Source organism: Lagopus muta, chromosome 8 (assembly GCF_023343835.1).
Source record: "Lagopus muta isolate bLagMut1 chromosome 8, bLagMut1 primary, whole genome shotgun sequence".
NCBI classification, from domain to species: Eukaryota; Metazoa; Chordata; class Aves; order Galliformes; family Phasianidae; genus Lagopus; species Lagopus muta.
In genome coordinates this window covers 17067611-17093564 of record NC_064440.1, presented here as the reverse complement: position 1 = coordinate 17093564, position 25954 = coordinate 17067611, and the positions used below count along the sequence as shown (strand labels likewise).

At 34.9% G+C, this 25954-nt stretch overlaps 1 protein-coding gene across 8 annotated transcripts in view; it reads right to left on the bottom strand.

The window, feature by feature from the left end:
• Positions 1-25954, bottom strand: part of LOC125696695 (sodium channel protein type 2 subunit alpha) — a 73470-nt gene that overhangs the window by 28226 nt on the left and 19290 nt on the right. For 3 of the 8 annotated variants that reach the window (XM_048952724.1, XM_048952719.1, XM_048952721.1), the window contains exons 3-17: positions 23870-23987; positions 21194-21284; positions 19467-19595; positions 18873-18964; positions 17535-17807; positions 15142-15205; positions 14455-14596; positions 13455-13661; positions 11025-11312; positions 7584-7964; positions 6545-6677; positions 5751-5989; positions 4669-4842; positions 2740-3096; positions 647-1126 (exon numbers count right to left, since the gene is read on the bottom strand). In XM_048952724.1, coding sequence (XP_048808681.1) covers positions 647-1126; positions 2740-3096; positions 4669-4842; positions 5751-5989; positions 6545-6677; positions 7584-7964; positions 11025-11312; positions 13455-13661; positions 14455-14596; positions 15142-15205; positions 17535-17807; positions 18873-18964; positions 19467-19595; positions 21194-21284; positions 23870-23987 — 3168 coding nt within the window. Of the gene's footprint in view, positions 1-646; positions 1127-2739; positions 3097-4668; positions 4843-5750; positions 5990-6544; positions 6678-7583; positions 7965-11024; positions 11313-13454; positions 13662-14454; positions 14597-15141; positions 15206-17534; positions 17808-18684; positions 18777-18872; positions 18965-19466; positions 19596-21193; positions 21285-23869; positions 23988-25954 lie in introns of all 8 variants that reach the window. The other 5 variants (XM_048952726.1, XM_048952723.1, XM_048952725.1 and 2 more) reach the window with 3 other exon arrangements.

Below are 25954 nucleotides of genomic sequence, written 5' to 3'. Positions count from 1 at the left end.
GCAAACATGTTAAAGTTTAAAAAATGACAGTGAGTAGATATATGAAAGGATACTGTACTGAGAAATAAAGCTTGATAACTTTTCAATGCAAGGACATCACTTCTTCAGCAGTTCAGCTACTATCAGATGGTTATTAGTGATACATATCTAATGATGTCAGTCCAGAGCAGCAATATGATGTATCCAAACGGTTGTGTTTTTTTTTTTAATTGTATCAAAAAGGTTAAAAGCATCAGAATAAACTATTAATTTGATAGGAAGCTTTCCAGAAAGCAGGAAGAAGCAAATAACTATACTGATTAAGTAAATATGGAGAAACTTGAACAACTCTTTCCAACATTTTGTAAGACTTCCGTTATCCAAGGCTATTAAATTGGTCCTTTTTCTTCTTAGTGAATAAATACAATAAAATAGGGGGAAAAAGAAAATATTATTGAAAATATATATATCTTAGCTTTATTTTTAAGCTAAGTACAATACTGCACTATCATTCAAAATTTGCAGTCTTAACATCAGTTTATCTCAAATACATTTACAAGTGTTCATACTCTTATGTACAGTAATTAAGTATAGATTTTTATTCAACACTAGTAATTTTAGGAAACTAACATGAATCAGAGAAATCTTAAGATAGAAGTAGTCTTACCTCTTTGCTTTCTTCCAGGTCTGACTCGCTGCTAAACTCCTCTGTATTTAAATTTTCAAAATCAGATTCCCCAACAGCAATTGGTACTGTCACAGTGAGACTTGGGTTGTTTATGAAGGACATGTAATCACTTTCATCAACAACATATTTTTCCACACTGCTGCCTATGCCACTGGTAGTTCCATTCCCTTCTTTAAGGTAGGCAAGGTTTTTTCCTATTTCTACTATCGTGTGGTTGGAAATACAGCTGTCTTTTTTATTGTTTAGGTCTTCAAGAGGTTTGATTTCATCTAAAACTTTCTGCTTTCTAACAAAGGCTTTTTGGATGAATTCACGCACTTTTCTCTTCACAAAATCTATACCCTTCTGAATCCTTGCCACAGCAATCTGGAGATTGTTCATCTCATTATCATCATCTGTAGCTGCAAGGTTGTCTGAACTAAAGGAGCTCAGGAGCAAGGCCAGAAACAGGTTGAGTACCTGAAAGACAGTAAGGATATAATATTTTGAATCTCTTCTTTTTAAGTCATAAAATAATTTGACTAAGCGCTATTTGATATGACAATTTATATATCACAACAAGCACTTTATCCAATCCACATTCTTGCTACTCTTATCTCTGGTATTTTTTTATAACTTGCTGAAAATATTTTTAAATTACATATCTTGATCAATATAGGTGAAAATTTAACCCTCAAATTTCTCCTTTCTACTCCACACTGGAAGACTTGCATGTATGCTCTCTAAAATGCTATAAGGAAAAAGGATATAACATGATGTAGTATGCAAGAGATGCAAGTTATTTCTTCAGCAGTGTTCACAGACAAGGGGAATGTAGGCAGGCTCCAGTCTTCTACAGTTCAGAAGACCATAATTTCAGTTTGCTAAATTCAGGATACAACAAAACATACATTTGTCCTGAATACTTGTACCATATCATTTTTGTTTTGTGCCAGAAAACTGCCTACAAGGTAAAGAATCCTTAGATATACCTTGGTCTTAGGAAGCTTTTTCATACTGTCATTACACAATACAAACACAGCAGACGAATTTGGGCTATATGTAATTATGTTAGCATAAGTGAAAACTACACTAAAAACGATAGTTACAAATATTTATCAATTATTTCTGTTCAGTTTTGCTGTATGTTTAGAAGGTATGACATAGGAGTCTCAAATTAGTCTGATTAAACTCGGTATTTTGATATCTCTGTGAAAAAGCATATTTATAAAATTTAATACATATTTATAAATTTTTTTGCATGGTATCAAAGAGAGAAGTGATGGTACTACTCAATAAGAAAATACTACAATTAGGAATAACTAGGGCAAGCTGCTTTTTACTCAAAACCAGTATGTCATTTAATGACATACATTAAATATTGGAAATGTTGGTAGGAAATGTTGGGTAGGAAAAATAAAACATAAGTATATACAGAAGGGTTAAAAGCTAGCAAGGCAGAAGTGCTGCAGAAATAGACATATAGAGTGCATCAGGAAAGCAATACCAGTACTGAAATGTCATTTGGGGATATATAATGAGGAATGTTGTGTGTAAGACACGGAGTGGAACTATTCCACACTATTTAATACTTGTGTCTCTAGAATGCTATTTGGGAGTAATTAAAAGGCCAGCAGTGAAAGAAATAATTGATGACTTCTAAACTACTTATGAGAAAAAATTGAGCAGCCACGTTATTTTGATTCAGAAACAAGACTGAAATTGGAAGAAGCCGTCCAGCAATATAAATATTATCGTGACCAACTATTTCTCATAACTATTTGAGACTAGGCAGTTTAACTGGCTGCAACAATGGTCTAACTTGGATTTTTTTAAAGGCCTTTTAATGGAAATATTAAAATAATTCAGCTATGATCTTACTAAAGAGGTTACAAAAATCACTAAAGATTTAAAAGAAGTAAAAAAAAAAAAACTACCCACTTTTCATAGCTTATCAAGGTATACTTGAACCTGGCTTTCAGAAAGGGCAAATGAATCACTTGATTTCTTAGAGTCTTCATTTCTGATTTCTAAACTGCGAAAAGCAGGAAATACATTCTTACATGTTTTAAAAATTCCCACTGATTACATACCACTAAGTTTCCAATCACCATGACCATCATGAAGACAGTAAGGCACATAGTTTGGCCTGCAACCTCCATGCAGTCCCACATCGTTTCTATCCATTCTCCACACAGCACTCGGAATACAATCAAGAAAGAGTGGAAAAAGTCATGCATGTGCCAGCGTGGAAGTTCGCAGTCACTGGAGATCTTGCAGACACATTCCTTGTAGCTTTTCCCAAAAAGCTGCATCCCAACCACAGCAAAAATGAACACAATGATGGCCAGCACCAGGGTCAAATTGCCCAAAGCTCCCACTGAGTTGCCAATAATCTTAATCAGCATATTTAGAGTTGGCCAAGATTTTGCCAACTTGAAAACTCGAAGCTGCAAAACAGAAGAGCAGTATACAATTATTCACATCATTAACTGTAATTAATCATTGCTATACATCTCATATTCTAATTATGATGTGTTTAGAGCATGTCTCATGCTATTTCTATAAACTTTAGTTACAAAATTTATCTTACCAGTTCTTTGTATAGTACTAAACACTGGTAAGTCCTGATTCAACTCATGAGAAACCAAAAATACTGTCTCTATGCTCATTTCACTTCTGTTAATTCTGTGGAAATATTACTAAAAATAAATCAATGCACGTGAGTTGTGATCAGTTCTACAAGATTATAACTGCTTAGGCATTCCCAGATATCTTTCTTCTTAATTGTCAGAGAGCTGGAAGAAGTGGTTTTTCTAGAAAGATAAACAAGCTAGAGTTGTTAATGACAGGCTCAGAAGTTCCTTGCAAGAGTCTCTCACAACTTTTCTGTCATGGAAAATAAACACCACGTGTCAAAGTTTGTCAAACAACATTGAAAAAAAGTGGACAAAACTAAATGTTATATCAAAGTGCAACTTGAAACAGAAAAAAAAAGGAATGCAATTGGAAAGAAATAGCATATATTCAGAAAATCAAAGGAATCTAAATGTAAATCCTATTTAATAGAATAAGACATAAGTAATACACATAGATTCAAAGCAAAATACAGAACTCCATTACTGAGTGAGAAGTCAATCAATATAGATACTGAATTCTAGGAAAATACAACATAATGATTACAGAGAACCAGAAAGGGGATGAATTTAAGCTTCATGCTTTTTAAAGGGAATTTACTTAAAAATTTTCAGGCTTGCTTTATGTAAGGCAGGAGGTGATGACTAGGAACTTTAGTTTCATTTCTCTTACTGTGCATGTCTTTTTAAAAGAGCATTTGAACATTAAATTGTCTGCTGGCCTAGTCTTCAGCAAGACCAAGACTTTTCAAGTTCCCATTCATGACAGAGCTATTTAATAACTGACAGAGATAATGGAGAAAGATAGAGGCTTTGGAACAGAAAATGTGTTACACAGTAGAGATACCTGGGGAGAAGATGATAAAGAAGAGGGAAGAAAGGTTACTACTGATGAAAAGTCCCTATCCAAGAAAAATCTTAACACTACTTTCTTCTAACCATGCAAGCAAACTGGTAATGGAAGTTTATCAGCTAAAACTGTCAATAAACTTTTACTAATTAATCAGTTATTTAGTAAGTGTTTTACTTATCTTCAGTCACAGGTACTGCGGGTCTGTGCCTCTTGCATTCTTTATTCCCTCATCTATATTTTAAAAAAGACTCTAAAAGACTATTTAAAAAGGTAATTCATAAAGCACGCTCACTGCAAACAGAATTGATTTTTACAATGTCTTAAAGAAGAAACAGACATTATTAAAGTAATATATAAAATTTGACATGATAGATACTTGCCATCTAGTGGGTATGCAATTTAGTATTTTATAAGTTCTTATACAGGGAACTTCTGATTCAGCCAAATATACAATATACTGCTGAAAAATGAAAGACATAACTGCATAAATATAAAAATATAACATAAAAATAGATATTAATTAGAATATTTACCAATCGGAATGATCGAAGGACAGATAATCCTTCTACATTTGCAAGGCCAAGTTCCATTAAACTAAGACTCACAATAAAACCATCAAAAATATTCCAGCCCTCTTGGAAATAATAGTAAGGATCCATGGCAATTATCTTGAGAAACATTTCTGCTGTGAAAATTCCAGTAAACACCTGCAAGGAAAATACAGTTTCTTACTCCATTTTAATAAGAAATTATTATTATTATTTTTAAATGTAACAGCATCAACTTTTTTAAAAGTTATATCCTCAGTAAGCAATCCATGGTGGATCTGAATACCTTCTCTATATTTTCATACATTAGGTTAGGAATTAAATTCAAATTTAAGCTCACATATGCAGTTCCTGCTTATCTCACAAGGAAGAGATAAATAGGATGCTTCCTATCCACGTGTGTGCTAATATGCACACATAAATAATGATATATTGTATCACTTCTGATTTTAGTACTCCACTTTCCTCCTCAAATCTCACCTTTGCTCTTAGGACAGCTTTTTTCTTCTAGGGATAAAAATAAGCTTATAAGAAGGAAAAAAAAGTTAAGAAAAAAGCAACATTGAGCAGAACTATTCTTCTTCAGGATAGCCTGCAAATAGCACTGTCACACATTTTCACCATCTCCTGTTATGTCACAATATTCTGTGCTCACTGGATCTTTCCTCTCTACATCCCCTTGAACATCTAGGACACCAGGAGGAACAAATAAGGTGCATAACAGGTGTGGGAAGGTTCCTTTCATTTATAAGTATTCATTCAAGAGAAAACATTAGATTAATTTCTGTAACTATCTTCCATGAGGGAACCTGAAGGATTTAAAAATGAAAATGCATTTTGACTTAATAAATCTTCTGCAAAGGAGAATTAATCTCCACACAACACGAATGGAAAAATACACAAATGTCAACAGAAAGGCATTCAGCATAGCTTAAATATAAATTCAACCATTCCAAGCCTTTTAAATATTTAGTCAGCATTTTCTTTTAAACATATGTACATAGGTAACACGAGTATCATTTAAGAAAAATGTATTTGACATACATGGTACATCACAGAAGACTTACAAGGTTTCCCACTGAAAGGACACCACTAAACTGTTCTGTCATTGGATAGTGCTCCATGGCCATGAACAGTGTGTTTAGAACAATGCAGATAGTAATGGCCAGATCAACAAAGGGGTCCATCACAATCAAATTTACAATATGTTTGACTTTCAGCCAGGGAGTGCAGCAGTCCCAAATCAAGCAAGTGTTAGCAAATTTATACCAGCATGGTGGGCATTTCTGTCTTGATTCCTCAAGTTCTAGAGAGAAAAAGGTAAATAACATTTTAATATATTTCTCATAAAATTTGTCTATTCTATTAGTAAAACTTGGGTATTTCCATTTGGCCTCTGCTATTTCCAAGTTATTTTTGAAACACTGTATTGATGTAACAGTCAAGGCTAATGTCCATTCAAAAGAACCCAGCATTTATCAATTACAATAATCTGTCCCACTATATTTTACACAGAGAAAGAAAGAATACTAAATATTCACTATATAGAATGACCATTCACAATCAAATGCTTCGCATACGATGTAAAGTAGACATATGTCTTAGGAATCCAGTTATATAGAATAAAATATTTCAAATTTTGCTTCTAAAGGATAAACACTTAAAAAGAACCTAAATTTAGGATTGCTTTTCCAAATATATCAGTCATACAGGAAAAAAAAAAAAAAAGACAATCTCCAGGCACAAATCTCACCTTGTCTGTAACATTAGGCCCACTGAAGCTCCATTAAAAAAAAACAGTACTAATTAGTGTATTTTGAATTTACTAGCACTTGCATTACAAAAATTCTATTTCACATACCTTCCATTGTGTTTGTGAGCATGCTGGCTATACTCATTGCTCGCTGCCTTGCACTAGGATCTGTTAGGTAGTCCATAGGAACATGGTAAGAACTAGACCTTCTTTTCCTTAAGTCAGTTTCTGTAGTAGTGCCCTGAAAATAAAACACTGATAAAATAGACTACCAAATGTTCACTTCATAAGAATAACACTGTAAATCATTATAAAGATATAATGTTTTTAAACACTCTGGTGATCTGCCTGATGCTCCATTTATGTTATGATTTTGCAAGAGAATGATGTGTACCTAACTCACTAAATAGATATGTCAGTAGGACTGCTCTTTTGCAAAGGTGTTTGTAAGTATTTTGCTGAATTGGGAATGAAACATTAGAAGAGATTCAAGAAGTCTGTGAACTACAAAAAGTTTCATAATGCTTGTCAATGAGCTCAACCATAAATACCTTTCTTATTAGGCAATAAAGTAGTCCACACAGATAGCTATAAAAGCACAAAGAATAAGTGTATTTTTTTAGGATAACTCATGTTATTTTCTAATGCGTATTTTCAAACAAAATAAGAGAAAAATATTCATTAATGTTGTCAACACAAAATAATCACTAAAAAAACCGTTTGATAGGAATTCTAGCTCATGTAAGTTGTCTTATCATACAGTATTATATCAAAAATATAATGTACGGTCAGCAGGAGATTAAATACTCATTTAATATATTCCATTAAGTAATTTCTTTATAATTATTTTTTCATTTTGATATATTGGTTGATATACAAATACAGAACTTCTTCAGTTACCATAGTGAACCAAGTTATTTAATGGCCTACTGCTATCTTGTTAATTCCCAGTGACCTAACATACATTTACACATATCTAATTAATGAGAGCTAGACAGCTTCAGTTTCAGCTTCAACTTTGAACTGGAATATATGAAAGGAGCATGGACAAAGTGGGAATTATTTCCAAGTTACTAGGCTTTGTAGAAACAGTAGTTGATTATACAGGGAGAGGACATCATGCCTGAGCTATTGCAGACTTTCTTACATTGCTAGCAGTGGTTGCTTTATCAATCATCACCTCTGGCAAAAGCTGTCCAGTAGGTGACGTCAGAGCTGGAGGCCCACCGACTAAAGAAACTACTCCATTACAATCCACAGTGCTGTGCATCTTCCCGTTCACTGGAAGAGGAGGTACCGTCCTGGATGACCTACTGGCCTGACTAATGTTACTGTTGCGCCGTTCACCATGTCTATGAGGAACAAAGAGAGAATCTCTTCTGCTCTCATTGTCTTCAAAAGTGCTGTGCTCATCATCAGCAAAGTCATTTTCAGATCCTACATCCTTTGCTCGACCTCTGAAGCTGAAAAGACTTGTTCTGCTGTTGCGCCTTGGGGAAAACAAGGAGCCACGAATGCTCAGCAAAGACTGTAGGCAAATAAAAACAGCGATTATCAGATGAAAATTCTTTTAGACATAATGACTTCTTACAGGGAAAAACACAATGCTAATATGTCTTAAAGGGTAAGATAATCTACAAAGAAATGAACTAGTACAACACCCCCTTAACACACTTCCTTTTGGGTATTAAACAAAGAGCACATAAGTGACAGACATAGACCGTTATTTTACTACATTATTTATATGATACTGACTGGTTTAATTTGATTAAAAGAAACTGCTCAACAGAATTGCTTCCTCTGCCATTCTGCCTGTTTTATTATCAACTGTTCATAAATTGTATAAGCACATCTGGCTACTATTTATCCCTAGCTGGGACAAGTCTGACAGGTTGAATAAAATTTTCTTTGAATTTCCATTGAGTCAGTCTGCACACAGACATAGCTCCCAAATACTGCCCAGTTTACAACAACGTACATATTTTTGCAAGCACTCGTCAAGTAGTTCACTATATGGTTTTCATTTCTTTTTGAAAGTGTTAGCTATCCTGAATATGCAAAGGTGTACATGTAATTTTGCATGGATATCCTCACTAGTCTTCATCATTTTACTCCTGTGAGTAAATGTTCTGCTACAGGTAGATCTTCTCAGGATCAGTCATAATAAAGTTCTAATCTTGCAATTATGTTATGTGCTTAACTTTAATTCACGTCAGTGATTCTCCTGACTTGAAAGATTTGATTTTATCATCTGACTTCACCCTCTATGAACAGCAGAGCTGGTACATAACAAAGCGATGTCTTTGTTTCTTTTTCGCAACTTATTTTTATGGATCCAAGCCCATTATTCCAGGCATTGCAAAATGCAGAACAAAAAGGCACTCTTCTATCTAAGTATAACACAACAGATGGATACAAAAAGAGAGGGAATATGAGTAGGCAAAATTGATGAGTATGATAAACAGTGGTCTTAGCTCACCTGAAGTCACTTCCCTGTCAAGCTTTCTGTAGGCAGCATGGTAAAAGAGAGTTTTAAAGAGGAATTTGAGGAAAGTAATGAAGTGTTCTGTGGAAACTCACGGGAACGTCTTCCAAGCATGAGGGGCAGCACACCAGAAAGAGTTCAAAGAAACTCACTTGAAAAATTAACAGGAGGGTATGGATGCTGTCATGGGTCAGTTAAAGTTGGGACTTGATTTGCTTACTGAAAGTCAAAGTAGGTTGGGAAGAGCTTTAAGCACAGTATGTTTTACAGTATTGAAAACGTCTATAGGTCGATATGTTAACTGGAAGATTAGGTAATAACAATGAGATACCTTTGTGCTCTTTGCAACAATATTCTTGCAGCATTAATAGAGACATGGAAATAAGTCTAAGTTAAAAATAGTTTGCAGTTGTGGTCTGGAGTAGAATTGGGGAAAAAAAGGAGACAAAGAAGGAACTTGCAACAGGGCCTTGTGGAAATCCCTTAGGAAACTGTCAAAGTGGTAAAAAGATCTTCTAAAGCACAACTAAACCAGAACTGAGAGGGGATGAAACAATGTTAGGAAGACTAAGTTTTCAAGAAAACATAATGGTCAGTCACACTGAAGGAAAGTGAAATGTCAAGGAAGTTGTTAAAGATACAATATAAACCTGCATTTTGTCTAGGAAAAGGTTATTAAAAACTGTAGTGAGTTGAATTTCTGTTGAGTGTGGTAGCTAAAACTCAGAGTGGAAAGGAGCTAGGATTGGAAAACCAGAGAGGAGGGGATCACTAGACTATCATACTACATAGCTGTATACGAATTTTGAAATGAAAAAAGCAAGAGAAGGAAATTGGATGAGGTATGCTCCATTTCTTAACAGATGGATGAACTGAATTGCAGCTGAATAAGGCTGCAGTTTGAATGAAGGCATGATTAAGAATATGCACCTAAGGGATCAGATGAGACTCCAACATGAAGTAGAAATCAATAGATATAAATGTGAAATTTTGTATATGGAACAGAATGAATCATGAATTAAATTCAGCAATGAAATCTTGACAGTGGTTAGTCAGACAATTAACAGCATAAAACAGTGGCAGACCAAGAAAAAAAAAAGTGGAGGCAGTGCTATGAAAAAAGTATGTTAGGAAGGAAGAGGAAGGACAGTTAACTTGGTAGAAATGACAGTCTAGAAACATTACACTCCCACCACAGTCTGATCAAAAGAGGAAAGTCCTTAATAAGAGTATAACAGATGAAGAGGTTTGAGCTTCTCTGAGAGTGGGAGCCGGAGAAAATGATACATGCAAAGGACATGAATGCGTGTGACTTTTTAAAGAGATGAAATAGGCTTTCCAGAGATAGGAATAGAAGAGGATAAAAAATGAAGGAAGGAATTTAGTAATAGTGGCTAAAAAGGATAGCAATTCATAAAGATCAGGGAGAATCAAGAAGGTGGAGATAAAAGGAAGAGTTGAGGCATAAGTTACACAAAGGGGAAGAGAAAGGACAGAACGGATGGGAGAATGAGATCTGAGTTGCTGAGAAGACAGTCTGAGGCAGGCAAATGAAGAGAAGCTCCTGAAAAGTTTAGAAAGTATGACATGATAAAGCTATCAAATGAAATAAATATCTGGATGGGAGATGCAGATGGTACTCTTCTTGTGTCACTGGTGTATAAATGTAGGAGAACAAATGCGAGGACACAGTGCCACATATATTTCCACCTTTAAGATTACACAATTAAAGGTCTCAATTAACTTGCCATATTTCAGGTAAACGTTTATGTTAATTCCAAAGCCTTTACACCCTAAATGTAGCACAAGTCCAACTGAAAACATGAAATTCCTTTTTTGAAGCCACTATTCATGCTATCTTGATGAGCTCATTTTCATTAACAAAATCAGCAAATACAACTCATTCTAATTAATACATCTTATTTTGATTTTTCACAGATAAATTCAAGAAAATCTCTCTAATTCACACAGTTTCATCTTTGATTGCGTGTATTAACCTGGTCAGATTTTTAAGATTAAATGAATCATCTTGCAAGAACTGACCAAACTACACTATAGGCATTTGTTTCTATGATGACTAGACATTTAATAATACTATGGTACCTGGTGTGGGGAAGAGAATCTCTTTTCATATGTCAGTCTATTCCCCTCAATGGAAAATCGGAAGCCTTTTCTTTTGATGCTGTCCTCTGATTCGGATTTCCGAAATTCTTCCTCATCCTTCTCACCTTCAGCTTGTTCTTTTTGCTTTTTTTTCTTTCTTCTATTCCTTCTCTCTTTAGCACTCTTCGAGCTCAGTTTGGATGCCTCAGAAGAACTTTCAGAGAATCCACCTATTCCACCTACTCCGCTATAATCTCTCGAGTCAGCTGCTGCAGCTGCTGCTGCTGCCTGTATGTACAAATAAGCACATATGCAATTTACAACATTTATATAAGTACACATACTCACTATTTGATTGCTATTTATTGATATTCCTAAAAAAAAAAAAAAAAAAAAAAAAAAAAAAAAAAAAAAAAAAAAAAAAAATTTTAAGTAAAAGCACTGATCCCATTTCACTGAAACTAGTTTATCAGGAACTATACAGGAACTATAATTTTCCCCTATCTCCGTTTTCAAAATCACAGAATAGCTGAGGTTGCAAAGGACTTCTTGAGGTCATCTTGTCGAACTCTGCAGCACAGACAGTCACCTGAAGCAGGCTACCCAGGACCATGTACAGACAGCTTTTGTTCATCTTCAAGTTATCTCCAAGTAAGCAGATTCCACAATATCTCCAGGCAACTTGTTGTTAAATCATTTGTTCACTCTCACACTAAATGAAACAATTTCTATCTCCAATTTGAAATTTTACCTTAATGGTTCTTTTTCATCACTAGTTATCATAGAATGATAGAATCATAGAATCCTTAAGAGTTGGAAGGCACCTCTGAAGGCCATCTAGTCCAACTTCTCTGCAGTGAACAGGGACACCACAGCTACATCAGCTACCCAGGGCCTTATCCAGCCTCCAGGGCAACCTGTTCCATTGCCTCAACACCCTCACTGTAAAAGATTTTTTCCTTATATCTAACCTGTATCTACCCTCTTTGAGCTTGAAACCATTTCCCCTTGTCATGTCACCACAGACGCAGCTGAAGAGTCTGTCCCCTTCTTTCCTGTAGCTCCTCCAGTATCCTTAGATACTGAAAGGCTTCTATCAGGTCACCTCAGAGCCTTCTCCAGGCTAATGAGCCCCAGCTCTCAGCTTGTCTTCATAGGAGGTATTCCATTCTGTGGATCATTTTCGTAGCCCTTCTCTGGATGTGCTCCAACAGGCTAACACCTCTCCTGTACTAAGGACTCCATATTTGGACACAGTACTCCAGGTGAGGTCTCACCAGCACGGAGTAGAAGAGCAGGATCACTTCTCTTGCCCTGGTGGCTATGCTTCTTTTGATGCAGCCTAGGATACAGTTGGCTTTCTGGGTTGAGAGGGTACATTGCTGGCTCATGTCTGGCTTCCCATCCATCAGTGCCCCCGGGTCTTTTTCAGCAGAAGTGCACTCAGTCCTTTCATCCCCAAACTTCTACTGGTACTGGGGGTTGCCTCAACCCAGGTGCAGGATCTTGCATTTGAATTTGTTGACTCTCATGAGACACACCTGGGCCCACTGCTCAAGCTTGTATAGGCCCCTCAGGATAGCATCCCATCCCTCTTGTGTGTCATCTGCATCCCACAGCTTGGTGATGTCTGAGGGCTGCGTGGAGAGCAGTTATCAGAAAAGACCAAGGCATAAAAGTTGTGAAGTACCTCAGCCTTCTCCTTGTCTGTTGTTACCAGATTGCCTGTATTGCTCACTAGGGGCATATGCCCTCCAGACCTTTCCTTTTCTGGTTGAGGTACCTGTAGAAGCCTTTCTTGTTCTATTTGGCATCCTTTGCCAAGTTCAGTCCAAGCTGAGCCTTGGCATTCCTCACACCATCCTTACACAACCTCACAGCTTCCTTAATTCTTCCCAACGGTACTTGTCCCTTTTTCCATTGCCTGTGCATTTTCTTCTTGCTCTTCAGATTGACTAGCAGGTCCCAGTTCAGCCATGCCAGTCTCTTGCCTTCCTTTCTTGACTTGCTCCACCTGTGGATGGAGAGCTCTTGTACCCTGAGGAAAGCCTCCTAGAAGATCTGTGAGCTCTGCTTCGCCCCTTGCCCATGACAACAATGATGTTTTTCCCAAAATGTTTTGTTGACTAATGCCCTGAAGAGCTGGAATTTTGCTTTTCTGAAGTTTAGCTTTCCAATTTTATTTTTTGCCTGTTTCATGTCACTCCAGAGCAGGAACTCAATTACAGCATGGTCACTACAGCCCAGGAGTTCAAGTTTACTCAAGACCACAGAAGAAGTGCTACCTAAAATTTTAAAAATCTTTTGGAAAATGAAAGAATATATAAGATAGGTGGTAATATTTGGGAGTGGGTGACTGAAACTATTCCCATATGTGAACATCCAATTGCAATCATGAGTGGAAAAGGCAGTTTTACTTTAAAAGGATACCTGAGCTTCTTCCTGTTGCTTTTTCAGTTGTTCCAGCATTTGCTGAAATTCTGCTTCTTTCTGTTCTGCTTCTTCCATGGTTGCTTGATTTTGTTCTTCATAGGCCATGGCAACCACAGCCAGGATCAAATTAATCAGGTAGAAAGAGCCCAGGAAAATGACCAAAACAAAAAATATCATGTATGTTTTCCCAGCAGCACGTAGTGTCTGGGAAAAAAGAGATAATAAAGATTTTAGAAGACTTTTACACACTGTTACATAATCTGGTAGCATCTATTGTATAGATAGAAATACATTGTAAAATTTCTGTTTTATCACAAGAAGATTATGTTAATTTTTCCACATACAACTAGTTAATATTACATCGTAGCTATATGTGCAAAAATCCAAGTTTTGTGTCTGCCATGGCACAGCTGACTATGATTCAGTAATTTAAATAGTTCAGAACTTCTACTAATGAAAATCTCTTATAGGAGTTGCTGCCTCCATTATAACTTTTTATCATAGCCTTTAAACCATTAAACTATTTTAATAGTAATGGGGCTGCTAGTCAGTATCTTACCTTCTTGTCTTATCAGACCCAAACTACAGCGCCACAAAAACAATGCAGCATACAATATGACATCCTGCACAACATCACACTCCTTCGGGTTAAGGATGTATGTATTTCAGGGACAAGATGTCAGAGACAACATATTTCTACTAGACTGCAAATCAATTTAGCTAGCATCTATCTGCAACATGTTTGGGCAAGAAGCATTAACAAGTTCATTTACTCATTTGTGAAAAGGAAACAGTAATTCTTAACAATTATTTCTTATTATGTATTGAGAAGCACACAGAAATCTAAGGCCCCTATTGTTTTAGATAACTTACATATATGAAATAAAAGATGATTTGTGTCCCAAATATCTCAGGTACATGTGAATGAAAAGAACTATGCAAATACTATGTAGTAATGGTATTGGTGATGGTGCTGTTTATTTTAATAAGTCCTCACCAGCTGGTAAAGATTCTCCCAAAAGTCCTGAGTCATCAATCGAAACAGTGACAAGAATGCCCAACTGAATGTATCAAAACTTGTGTAGCCATAGTTGGGGTTTCTACCAGCTTTCACACATATATATCCTTCTGGACATTGACTACAAAAGAAGAGGAAATGCTATTTTTAACAACTAGTCTAGATTACGATATACTGTAAAAATCACAAAATTGATCAGGAGTACTAGCTGCAAAATTTTGAACAAGTAAAACTTTATTCTACATACCTAAGATAAAAAATCCTAGTGGTTTTCAATTTTTAATTCCATTTCCTACTAATATTTCATTGCTATAATAATATAGCTAATAGTAATCTATCCTTCCCTGCAATTTTTCTTATCAGCACATCTCCATCAGCACAAGAGAAGATTGCCATCTAGCACAGCTAATAGTAAATTGTCAGCTGGCTGGCAGTAACTTTTATGCACACAGTATTCATGAGATTACCTTACAAAATTAGTCTAAGGTGCTGAAGAAATTGCCTGTGTAAATTCAAATCACGTAGATGGTTACATTTAGGTATAGTTTCATATCCTACAATGTTGGTAATTTGGAACTCTATGGTACAGCTGATACTTTAGTTAGCCACCTGAGCAATTCTAAGTAGCTTTCTTTCTTCACACACTATGAAAAATGATTTTCTTACCCTGCATCTGAGCTATTGCCACACAGCAGAGCATCATTTTGTCCTTCCAAGAAGTAGAAATGATCTGTTTTTTTAAAAAAAGGAAAAAGATTATGAAAAAGACCTAAGGAATTTGAGCTATGATTAAAACTTTTACACTTTAAGGAAATAAGCAGAGCTAACAGTTTAATTGTGATATATGATGATCAGAAAAGAAAAAAAAAAAAGAAGAAAAAAAAAAAGAGAAGTACTGATTTGACAGGAAAATGATGTTTTGTAGAGTCTTAAAGTTGGTTCTTCTTTAGAGAATAGAAAGGCAGTTGTATATGTAATTCTCAGTAACCTATACAAATGAATAAGATACAGCTATTGGGTTAATAAATTGTATATGTCAGCAAATGAATAAACAAATACCAGGAAAGCAAGAAAAACAATGAAGTCAATATCCTGACTTTGTTCATGTAATTTTATATATATATATCACTTAGAGTTACTTCTTATAATTATTAATTACATACTTGAATATTACTTGAAAAATCATGCAAGTGTTTGCAGCATGAAAGCACTGCACATAACAACATGCACAATAAATTGTTAACTAGATCTTGACTTGAGATCAAGACAGTGGAGGAGAAATCAAGCTTTTATTGTACATGAAAAATAATCAATGTAATCCTGTTACAGAAGACTGTACTTGAAAAATCTACATTCTGTTAAACAGAATTACTGAACAGAACACTGCTAACTATTATAACAGGGTTCAAAATTAATTCAGTGAGATGGAAGACTAAAAAATCCTTGGAACATCCTTTCTTTCTCTCTCTCCTCCTGCTCCTGCTATTCTGCTTTCCAACCCTCTCCCACCCTTTCTCTTTTCTGCTGTGATGTAAAAAGGAAAAATCAGTTTGTCATCAATTGCTTGTTTGAGATTTATAAGGCAAAAAAAATGGGAATCTCTAGTGGAAATTTTGGGTCGGGTGACATATTAAACTGAAGTTGCCAAAATTAGGCATGCTCTGGCTGTTCCCCGGAAAGCAGATGGTTCCTTGAGATTCACCGCCAGCTGGCATGGATTAGGTTAGCTGGCATGAACTATCCCAGGGCTAACACTAAAGAGACAAGCAAGGAATTGCAACCAGTTCATAAGGACTTTTTCTACTCTACACTACCAGTATATGATGGAGATAGCAAAAAATGTGCCTATTTTAAAGAGAGAGAATGTGCACATCACTTCTACATCTGCAGTCTATTCCCTGACATCAGTTAAGAGACAATAGGTTTGCAGGTATTTAGGTGCTCATATAGTTATTCCCTGTGAGAGATTTACTTGCACTCATCATGAGTGTAAAAATGCAGACAGGCACCGAGATGGATTTTAAAAATTATGTGTGTGTGTAATTCACATTCCTATGTGCCACAGCTCATAAGCAAAGAATCCAGATAAACTATTAAATCAGCTCAGCTCAACTGTCAGCGCAGTATTTTAGAAAAAATATATACATGTATATATATATATCAATTTTTAAATAACAAGATAATGATAAAGTAATAGTCAATACAAATTTATCAAATATATGGCATACATAAAACCATTCCTCTCTTCTCCTTTGCCAACTTACTAACAGGATAATAGCCCCAGAGACAACTTACACATGCCACCTTCTGAAGCAAATAAAGATCCTTTTTTAAAGATCCTTAATCTGTTTTATAGCAAATTTCATTAACAACTCAAGCCATGAAATAATACAAAAATACATCAAGTATTCTGAAGATATCAAGCTAGGAGAGAAGATGATCAAAATTTAGAATGACCTTTACAACTGACAAGCTGGTCTGAAAGCACTTGGATTTATGTCAACAGAGAGGAAAGGAAAGCAGAGGAAAAGAAAGGAGGGGAAAGGATCTTTTCCAGAGATTTTTAAGGATGGGTTATCATCCAAAATCTTTTTCAAGCCTGGATTTCTAAGATACTACTAGCATGCTGAGATGATAAGTATATTAAAAGATTATAAGGTAGTTTATGATGCTTTAATCCAAAAGCATTTAGGTGTTAAACTGAGGCTTCCTAATTTTCAGGGATACAAGGATCAGATTCAATATTCATATTCTTCCAAGCTTTAGGATTTTCTGCAAATATCATAATCAGTAGAAGGTTAAATATATATATATATATACATAGGTATCCAGTACAATATTATGTTAAACTACAGTATGATGGTTGCTTTATTTAATACGCAAGGTGTGTTTTTTTAATGAATCTGAACTGCTAAAACTATGAGTGCTTTTATGCCTTTTGGATAGGTTACACCATTTTAAATGAAAATATATTCATATGTTTTTGTCTGTCACAAAATCTGTCACAAAATTTTTTCAGAAAAAAAAACAATGAAGTAGTTGATATAATGGATTCTTACTTTTATCTTCTATGTATTCATCCCAGTTAAATATTGTCATTGTTGTATTAATAAATGTACCATTTTCACCTAAAGAGCTATTAAAGTAGGTAATAACAGTTGTTTCAAAAGTAGAATTGTCTGGAGGCCACTGTAGGCATTTATTCCTCAAGTTGCCCATGAACAGCTGCAGCCCTATTAGTGCAAATACACTCAGACAAAACACAGTCAGGATCATAACATCTGAGAGCTTCTTCACAGACTGAATTAGGGCTCCCACGATAGTCTTCAAGCCTGCAAAGAGGAAGGATCTTTATTATGATACTAAGCAGATACTAAACACATACAAACTCATGTGAATTTTTCTGATAAAGATTTCATGCAAAATGATAACTAAATGAGTCTAATGTTTGTGATACAACAGTATCTGTTAAAATATTGATTACTTGTGAAGATGAATGAAAAGCTGTAAGTTTATGCTTATTTTAGAGTGTACAGAAATAAAAGTAGATCTTACCAAACATATTCTTTATGCCAAAACAAGTGATTTTATTATTCATGCTATACCTCCACCCTACATAGGAAAGTTTGCTTTTGCTGATGCTTCTTGCCCAAACCTTTCTTACATGAACCATTTAAAATTGTTCTGCATTTATAGACCTGTTATAAAGTTGTAATGAATTCATATTTTAAAGATAACTTCTGATGATATGAGAGGGCTGATGGTTTGGAGAAGAAAGACATCTTTAAAATAATTCCCCATGCAAGGCCCATGCTATCCTTTAGAATTTAATTTTTTATACATGACATTTGAAACTCAGTTAAAGTTGTATATCGAGTGCCTGCAATAAATGAGAATATTTGCATCAATATGAAAGCTTAAAATTAACTTACAGTTAAAACATATAAAGAAAAGCTTGATGTCATAAGATGCAAATCACATAGGCTGTTTACTGCAAATATCTCATGCAAGTGTTTGTTAAACTCAAAGGCTGACTTTTAAAAAGAAAATGCAGCTAATTAAAAAAAGCAAAAATCAATTTAAATGAAGTCTTGATTCCTGCTTTTTTATTTTATTAAAAATGTGTAGCAAACAAGGCTTATGCTTCAAAAACGTGAGTATAGCCTCTGTGGAACAACAGTCAGCCTCAGTGTTTAACCTAGCTCTCACCTGGAATGACTGATATTGTTTTCAAAGCTCGGAGAACTCTGAATGTTCTCAACGCTGAGACATTGCCCAGGTCCACAAACTCTGTCACATATCTGTAATAGGGGAGTTCACACACAAACACAATGACAGCACACAAGTAACAGTTGGAGAAACGAGGGGCCTAACACCTCACACCAACTACGTCTTACCTGGGATTACAGAAATAGTTTTCAAAGCTCTCAATACTCTGAAAGTTCGAAGAGCTGAAACATTGCCTAGGTTTACAAATTCTGTTACATACCTGTAGGATTAAATCACAGTTACTCAGAATTGAGGCAGATTTTATCCTTATTGCTTGGGTCTTTGATAAAGACCTTTTCACCGTTCACTGTATTTTGCCTGTGTTATAAATGTCCTTCTGATTGTAAAATTAAATTAATTTATCAAAATAAGCCACACTGACTTGTTTTTGAAACCTAATTTTGTCAGCTTCTAGTAGAAAGTCAAAATGATTCCTTTAATTCTGATATGCAGAAAGAAGACAGGATATGAACAGTTCAGGCTGATGGCATTCACAATCCTAATGGGCTGACACACCACGTTGGCCTCTGCAGCACATGCTCAGTTAGAAATACTAAAATGTGTAAAAGAGGTAGAAGAAACATATTGAAACTGCAGGAAGTCCAGGCTCCAAATGTTCTGGTTGACAAAATATCAGGCAATTTTTAGTCACTAAGTTCATCCTGTCTGAAAGATTTAAAAAAAACCAACAAAAAACAAACCAAAATAAACAGAAGACTTACGCAAATGTAATGACAGTGAAATCTAGCCAGTTCCACGGGTCTCGAAGAAATGTAAAATCTTCTAAGCAGAAGCCCCTTGCAAGAATTTTAATAAGTGATTCAAAGGTATAAATTCCAGTAAATGTGTATCTGAGGAAAATACGCAAGATAGAGTTTATAGAAACATACTCATGTCATCCCTATTCAGTATGCTCTTTAGTCCCCCTACTCTTTGAGAAGCATAAGAATTTAATAGATATAACCAGCTTTAAACATCCGTAGAATTTCTTCCTTAAAGAAGAAGAATCAAACTTTGATTAAAAGACTACATAACAATCCATAAATTGAGTTTCAAATGCTATAACCTATGCTAATGAGTCAGTTGCAAAATTCCCTGTACTTCATCGGTACATATTTATGTCCAACTAATTCTATGTTACAAGAAAAAACTTATAAAGTCATGATTTCAGAAGTTGCTTCCAGTCTTAATATTAATTTCTTCAGTATTATTTTTATGCTGAAATGTTATAGAGTACCATGATCTGGCAATGTGTCAAATCACATCAGCCCTCATTCACTTTGTTAGAGTAGCTGTAGCCAGTAGTTCACCCTTAGCTAGAGAAGCATAGTACTGGAACAAAATCAATGTTTTCAGATGCAAAATCCTGTGCAAGACCAATCAAAACTTTTTATAGATTCCAATGAAATTTAGTGCTTTTTTTGACTAAATAAAGTTTGCTGAAATACAAAAAGTATAAATGCTTAATTTTGGCATTCTGAGTCATTTCAATTCTCTATCTCCAAATGACACCTTTTTGAAATCTAGTTTCATTTACATTTTTAATGGAAAAGAAGGTAAAACAGACTGTTTCAAGCTAAACTGCTTAAAAGGCTCACACTGGTTTTCAGACGCAATTAATCTGAAACCAATTTTCCTGTATGATATTTTTCAGTTCAGTCACTAAGAAAAAGCAAAAAACTTTTTCCCACACAACAGGGCACAATATGACATGAATAAATATTCAAGCCAGCTATATTTATTCGTGAATATTATATGCTAGATATCCTGAATACACATATGTTCATACGTAATTCAAAATGAGAATGCCTACACTGACTTTAATTGTCCTATGATTTCGTTGTTGATTACTGAAGATTAAACATGTACTTATCATCCAAATCAGATTGAAGTGAAGTTGCATCAGAAGCATAAGATGTTACTACATGAAGCATCATAAAGAGCATTATTTTGCACTGCCTTGGAACAATCACAAAATATGCATTTTGTGCATATTGATGACTGGGGTTGATGCCAGATTGGAACTTTTCTCTTTCTAGCTGCTATTTCCCATGGGAGGACTAGCCAGTCAGTGAAACACTTTTGAAAAAGCTTATTTTTCATTAAAAAAGAAAACATTCAATAACAGATTGTCTTTACTGCACCCTTCATCTATGCCAGTTCCTGCAATGCATCCACCCTTTTTACATACTTGTAAGACTAGAGTCCTGCTTCTACACTACCCACCTAAGACTGCAGAGAATGCAAATTGAACTTTCCTTGATGAAGGAAGCATTGTAAAATATATTGATTCAGTATTACACAGAAGAAGTTAGCATTTGAATGTCTGTTCAAAACATGTTACAAAGTAGCTGCTGTCAGTAGATGTTATCCTTATTAGTGTAACATCATTAACAGCAGTTTATTTCAGATGACTGAATATAATTCAAAGAAAATCCATTTCACTTACTCTACATTCTTTGTCCAGTCAGGAGGGTTACTCATGGTCATAAATACACAGTTGGTCAAAATAGTGCACATGATAAGCATGCTGAATAATGTGGGTTAAGAGTTAAGGAATGTAAGCCAGAAAATCTCATTAAAAGAACATCAAACAAGATCCTGGTCTGGCAGACATCCAGTATCAGGAGATATTTATCCCTCCACTGCAATGCTGACACTCAGAGAAAAGCACTGAGCATAGTGCTTTCATAGTCACTTTTTTAAAGCTATGACAATCACACACTAAAAATTAGAAAAACCGAAATATATAGAAAATATAGAAAAAAAATAACAATATCATGGATGTTTTTTCTCTTTTTAAATAATAACGTGAACGTTGAATGTAGTGGCTTCTAATTTAGTGGAATAACACCAAAAAAGTGTTTTTATTGGATGATCTAGACAAATACCATCTAGTTCTTGCATATAAAACAATGAAAGGTACATTTTCTTCATTTCTTTCCTTTAATTTTCACCATAAAATTTGGCACATATCAAAAATTTGTTATAATATATACATATATAGAAAACTAGTTGGCACATTTTAATAGAGAGAATAGATAAATTTGTGAGAAAATTATTTTATCTGCATTTGCTTTTTGTAGCTACATTTTTTGTAATATAAAAAGTGGTAGTGAACAAGTCACATTTTATTCTAAAAAAACAAAAAACCCTAAAGAAAATCTTAGAACAATTCCATGCTATAAGCACTTTCACTTATTTTGACAGAACTGCTCTGTAGTTACAAACCTTCAATTTCAGGGCTAATACATTACAGGTGAAAACAGGAACACAAAAATGAAAACCAATCACACAGATGAAGCATACAATGTCCACATGATGGCACCATCACCAAAAATTAGAAAGATAGCAAAGCCTGTTCTTAGAAAAGCTTTAATTTCTCTAACTAAAATGCATGTTTCCATCCTGCTACAATCTAGAAATCTGAGTATTATGGTGTGGCAAGTATTGTGATGTTCCCCTCACGTTTCCTCTGTATGTCTACATTAACCAAAAATAAAGTAAAAACTTCAAGCAACAGTAAATACCTCTGACTTCTGAACTGTTAAATTATGGCATTACAGCCAGCAGATCTCTGGATCTTTCACATCTGTGAAAGTGTCTTAAATCTTTTAATCAGAAGGTAGCCTCTTGCTATACAATTCATATTGAAAAGAGCACAAGAGAAAAGACACTATTTTAAAACATAGCACATAATGAGTACTTACAAGTCTATGTTTACATCAACTTTCAAAGCCCTTTATGATGAAATATCCTCTCAAAATCCTCACTACTCTTTCATCAGGGAGAAATAACTGGACTATACCTTCCCAAAATATTAAAGTTTTTTAGTATTTTGACTTTGGTCACTCCAACTATTCACCACCATCTCAGTTCTACAATCTTCCATTACTCCATCTAATTGCTTATTACAAGCTATGGAGTGTCACATAACTGTCAAATAATTATTTGTAGTGACACCACTAGCAAGTGAATACCGACTACATAGTGTTGCCTTTTGAATGACTTGAAGTCATCTGCAGGCTAGCCACTGATAACGTTGTCCAGCATTTATTAGACAATCACATTTATCAAACTTCTACACCAGAAGTATAATAGAATCCTTCCAAGGGTTATTCTACGGGATCCTAGGACCCCTCTATGTAATGCCACCAAGAAAATAAAAAAACCCACAACCAAAAAAAGCACTCAAAACCAAACTGATTTCAATGTGTTTATGTTAGACTCTTGTGAAATATCAGGGTGCAAACATTTGTATATGCTTCCTAAGTAATCAGATTTACTGAAGTCAAAGCCCTCAATGACCCTCTATCAGTATCTGGGATCAGACCACAATAATGATAACTTAAAGATCTCCAGCACCAAATTTAGATTTTTATCACAGTGGAACTGGGAAATCCCAACAACAGTGAGGATGCCTATTTTATTCATATACCAAAATACTGAGAAAGACAAAGTGATAGGTTTGTCATTATGACTACTTAGCTTTATAAATTTCTACCAATAATGTGGAAAATCCAACCTACATAGACAGAAGTAAAAGTTTATATGGTTACAAGTGCATAAAGCAATAATAATGAAGGAATAGACAGCTACATAGGGCTGAGAATGCAAATAAGAAACCTAAGCTGTTCTATCAAACTAGCTTTGGATCTGAATCAAAAAATGAAAAGGAATAACGAAACAAGATTTTCACTAAAAATTCAACCAAGTACATAGCTGGGATCAAAGATTTCATTTTAACATACGGTGTTGGTGATGAACTGAAAGTGTTTAGAGGAATATACCTGCAGTTTGTGAAAAATGTGGTGGAAGTGAAAAGATGAAAAAAAGCTTGAGGATTGCATGGAAAATGAGAGGAAAGGAAGAAAAAAAAGGAGGTGAAAGATGAAGGACAGAGGAAGAAATTGTAAACAGAGATGACTGGTTGTCTCCTGATGTTGCTGTATTATGATCCAGCAATAACAAACAAAAAAGGGGAAAAGAAGAGAGAAACAATAGAAAGAAGAGAGACAAAGCACTACAGATCATATCAACCATGCACACGTGCCAGTGAATGATTTAAGTACTAAGCAACATCTCATTGACTACAGCTTTAGACTGACCACTTGAAAAGGATATGAATGTACCAAAATCTTAATAGCTATTTTTCTAAGAGGATTGAAAGGAGTTAACATGTACAGGGCAGAGGTGGCACTGAATCGGAATATTGCCTTCCCTTTATTCAATACTATGAAGGTCTGGAAAAAGAAACACAGAATTAAAAATTACATTTAAAAGACACCAACAAGTTACAGTTTATAAGGTCAAACTCTGAATCATTTTCATTCCATCATTAACCACATATGGTCAAACTCTTCTATTTGCATTTCCCACTTTGCCCATCTCAGAATCAGAATCCCCTTGTCTAGTTCACATACAATAGAATTGCATTAAAATGTTTTAAGAATTTATTTAGAACTCATAAGCAATCCTGATATTGCTAGCTAGAAAATAAAGACAGGTACATTGAGGCGCTAAAATACATTCTGTAGCTTATGATATATCTACTGGTGCATGTAATATTAAAAAAAAAAAACAAAAAAAAAAAACTCATGAAACCATCAGTATTTCCTTAATCAAATAGCCAGAATTAATTATCATACCATAGAAGTACTAAGACAATAGTACCATGGAGTGATGTGGTTTTCAAAAGTGAAATAGTGTAAAGGAAATTGCAAGTGTTCAATAACCAGTTTTTGGTCATAACATAAATACGTGGATAGTTTTCACTGTAATTCAAGAAATAATAAACATATTGCTTCTCCCTGTAACTATTTCATGCGAGAGCTTCATACCTGCAACTCTGTCTACTTTTCTTACACCACACTTTACTTTTACCTAATACAGAATTCAATAATCTACGTATTTTCTCTATCTCTCCATGGTTTAGCAATGATTTGTGTATACTGCCAGCATTATATATATAAAATGTTTATTTTTATATATATATAAATGTAACAGTATTCTTAAAGCCTGAGAAAGAAATATAAAGAGTTTATTTAACATGCAGTGCTTTTAAAAATTATGTAGATATCCACGCATTTGGGTAAATTCCTATCTATTTCTATTTTCTTTCCAAACATGGGTGAAAGTTCACTCTCGCTGAAGATATGAGGATCTACCTACCATTGTGACAGCTGTAAAAAGCCTGAAGGGACATAACCCATAAAAAAAGCTGGAGCACTGCCAGGAGCTATCACCTATCTCAGCTGGAATCAGAGGGCAGTGTTTTCAAAGACTCTACTTTCTGAGAAGGTGTGCCAAATGCAGCAGATGAAATCCAGGAAACACAAGTCCTCCCCGTGCTTGGAATCATAAACTTTAGCTCTTCCAAATGAAACATATGTTCAGATACACAGACACATGTTGATTCTCAGACCATACTTAGGTTCTTAACTGTAAAGGAGAAAGAATTCATCTCTAAAGTGGAATCTTTTCTACCACTGCTTTTCAACTCTCTTAATATTCTCCCTTGAGTTTAGAAACTCTGCTCCAAAATCAGTTTTTCATGTCTTCCGTTTCCTTTGCTCTGACACAACATTTGATGATACATCATTTGAGCAATGCTGGCTTAACCACGACAAATTGAAAAATTAAAATGCAATCTGACCTAAATACACAAGTAGGAATGTTCAAAAATATACAAAGAGCACCAAGAAAAATACCAGAAGAAATTATGATTGCAAAATATGTAATTTGGGGTCTCATGTCTTGAGCTAGAAACCTAGAAGCTATGCTTTTGCAAAAGAACAAGACAACTGCTATATATGCCTAATTCAGGGGCAAGAAATTCAGGACTGTACTTCATTTGCACGGAGAATTCCAGAAGTACTTTTCTGGTTTCCAAATCATGATAATGATAACTTAAAGATCTCCAGCACCAAATTTAGATTTTTACTACTGTGGAACTGGGAAAGGAGGAAGGAAAGGAATCAACATTTGGACCCAAATTTCTTCTGCCTTACTTCTGGTCTTCCACAGGATTACCCACTCGAGTAAACTAGGTAGAAAGAAATATTTAGTTGGAAACCTAATTTTCAAATTTAAGTCACAATTCTCCATAAATCAATTGAGTTTTGGAAATTCTGCAATGAACACTTAAGGTAGAGATGATTTATTTTAAAGCTGTTGTCTCTGTTTAGCATATCCTTAATTCTTGTAGTAA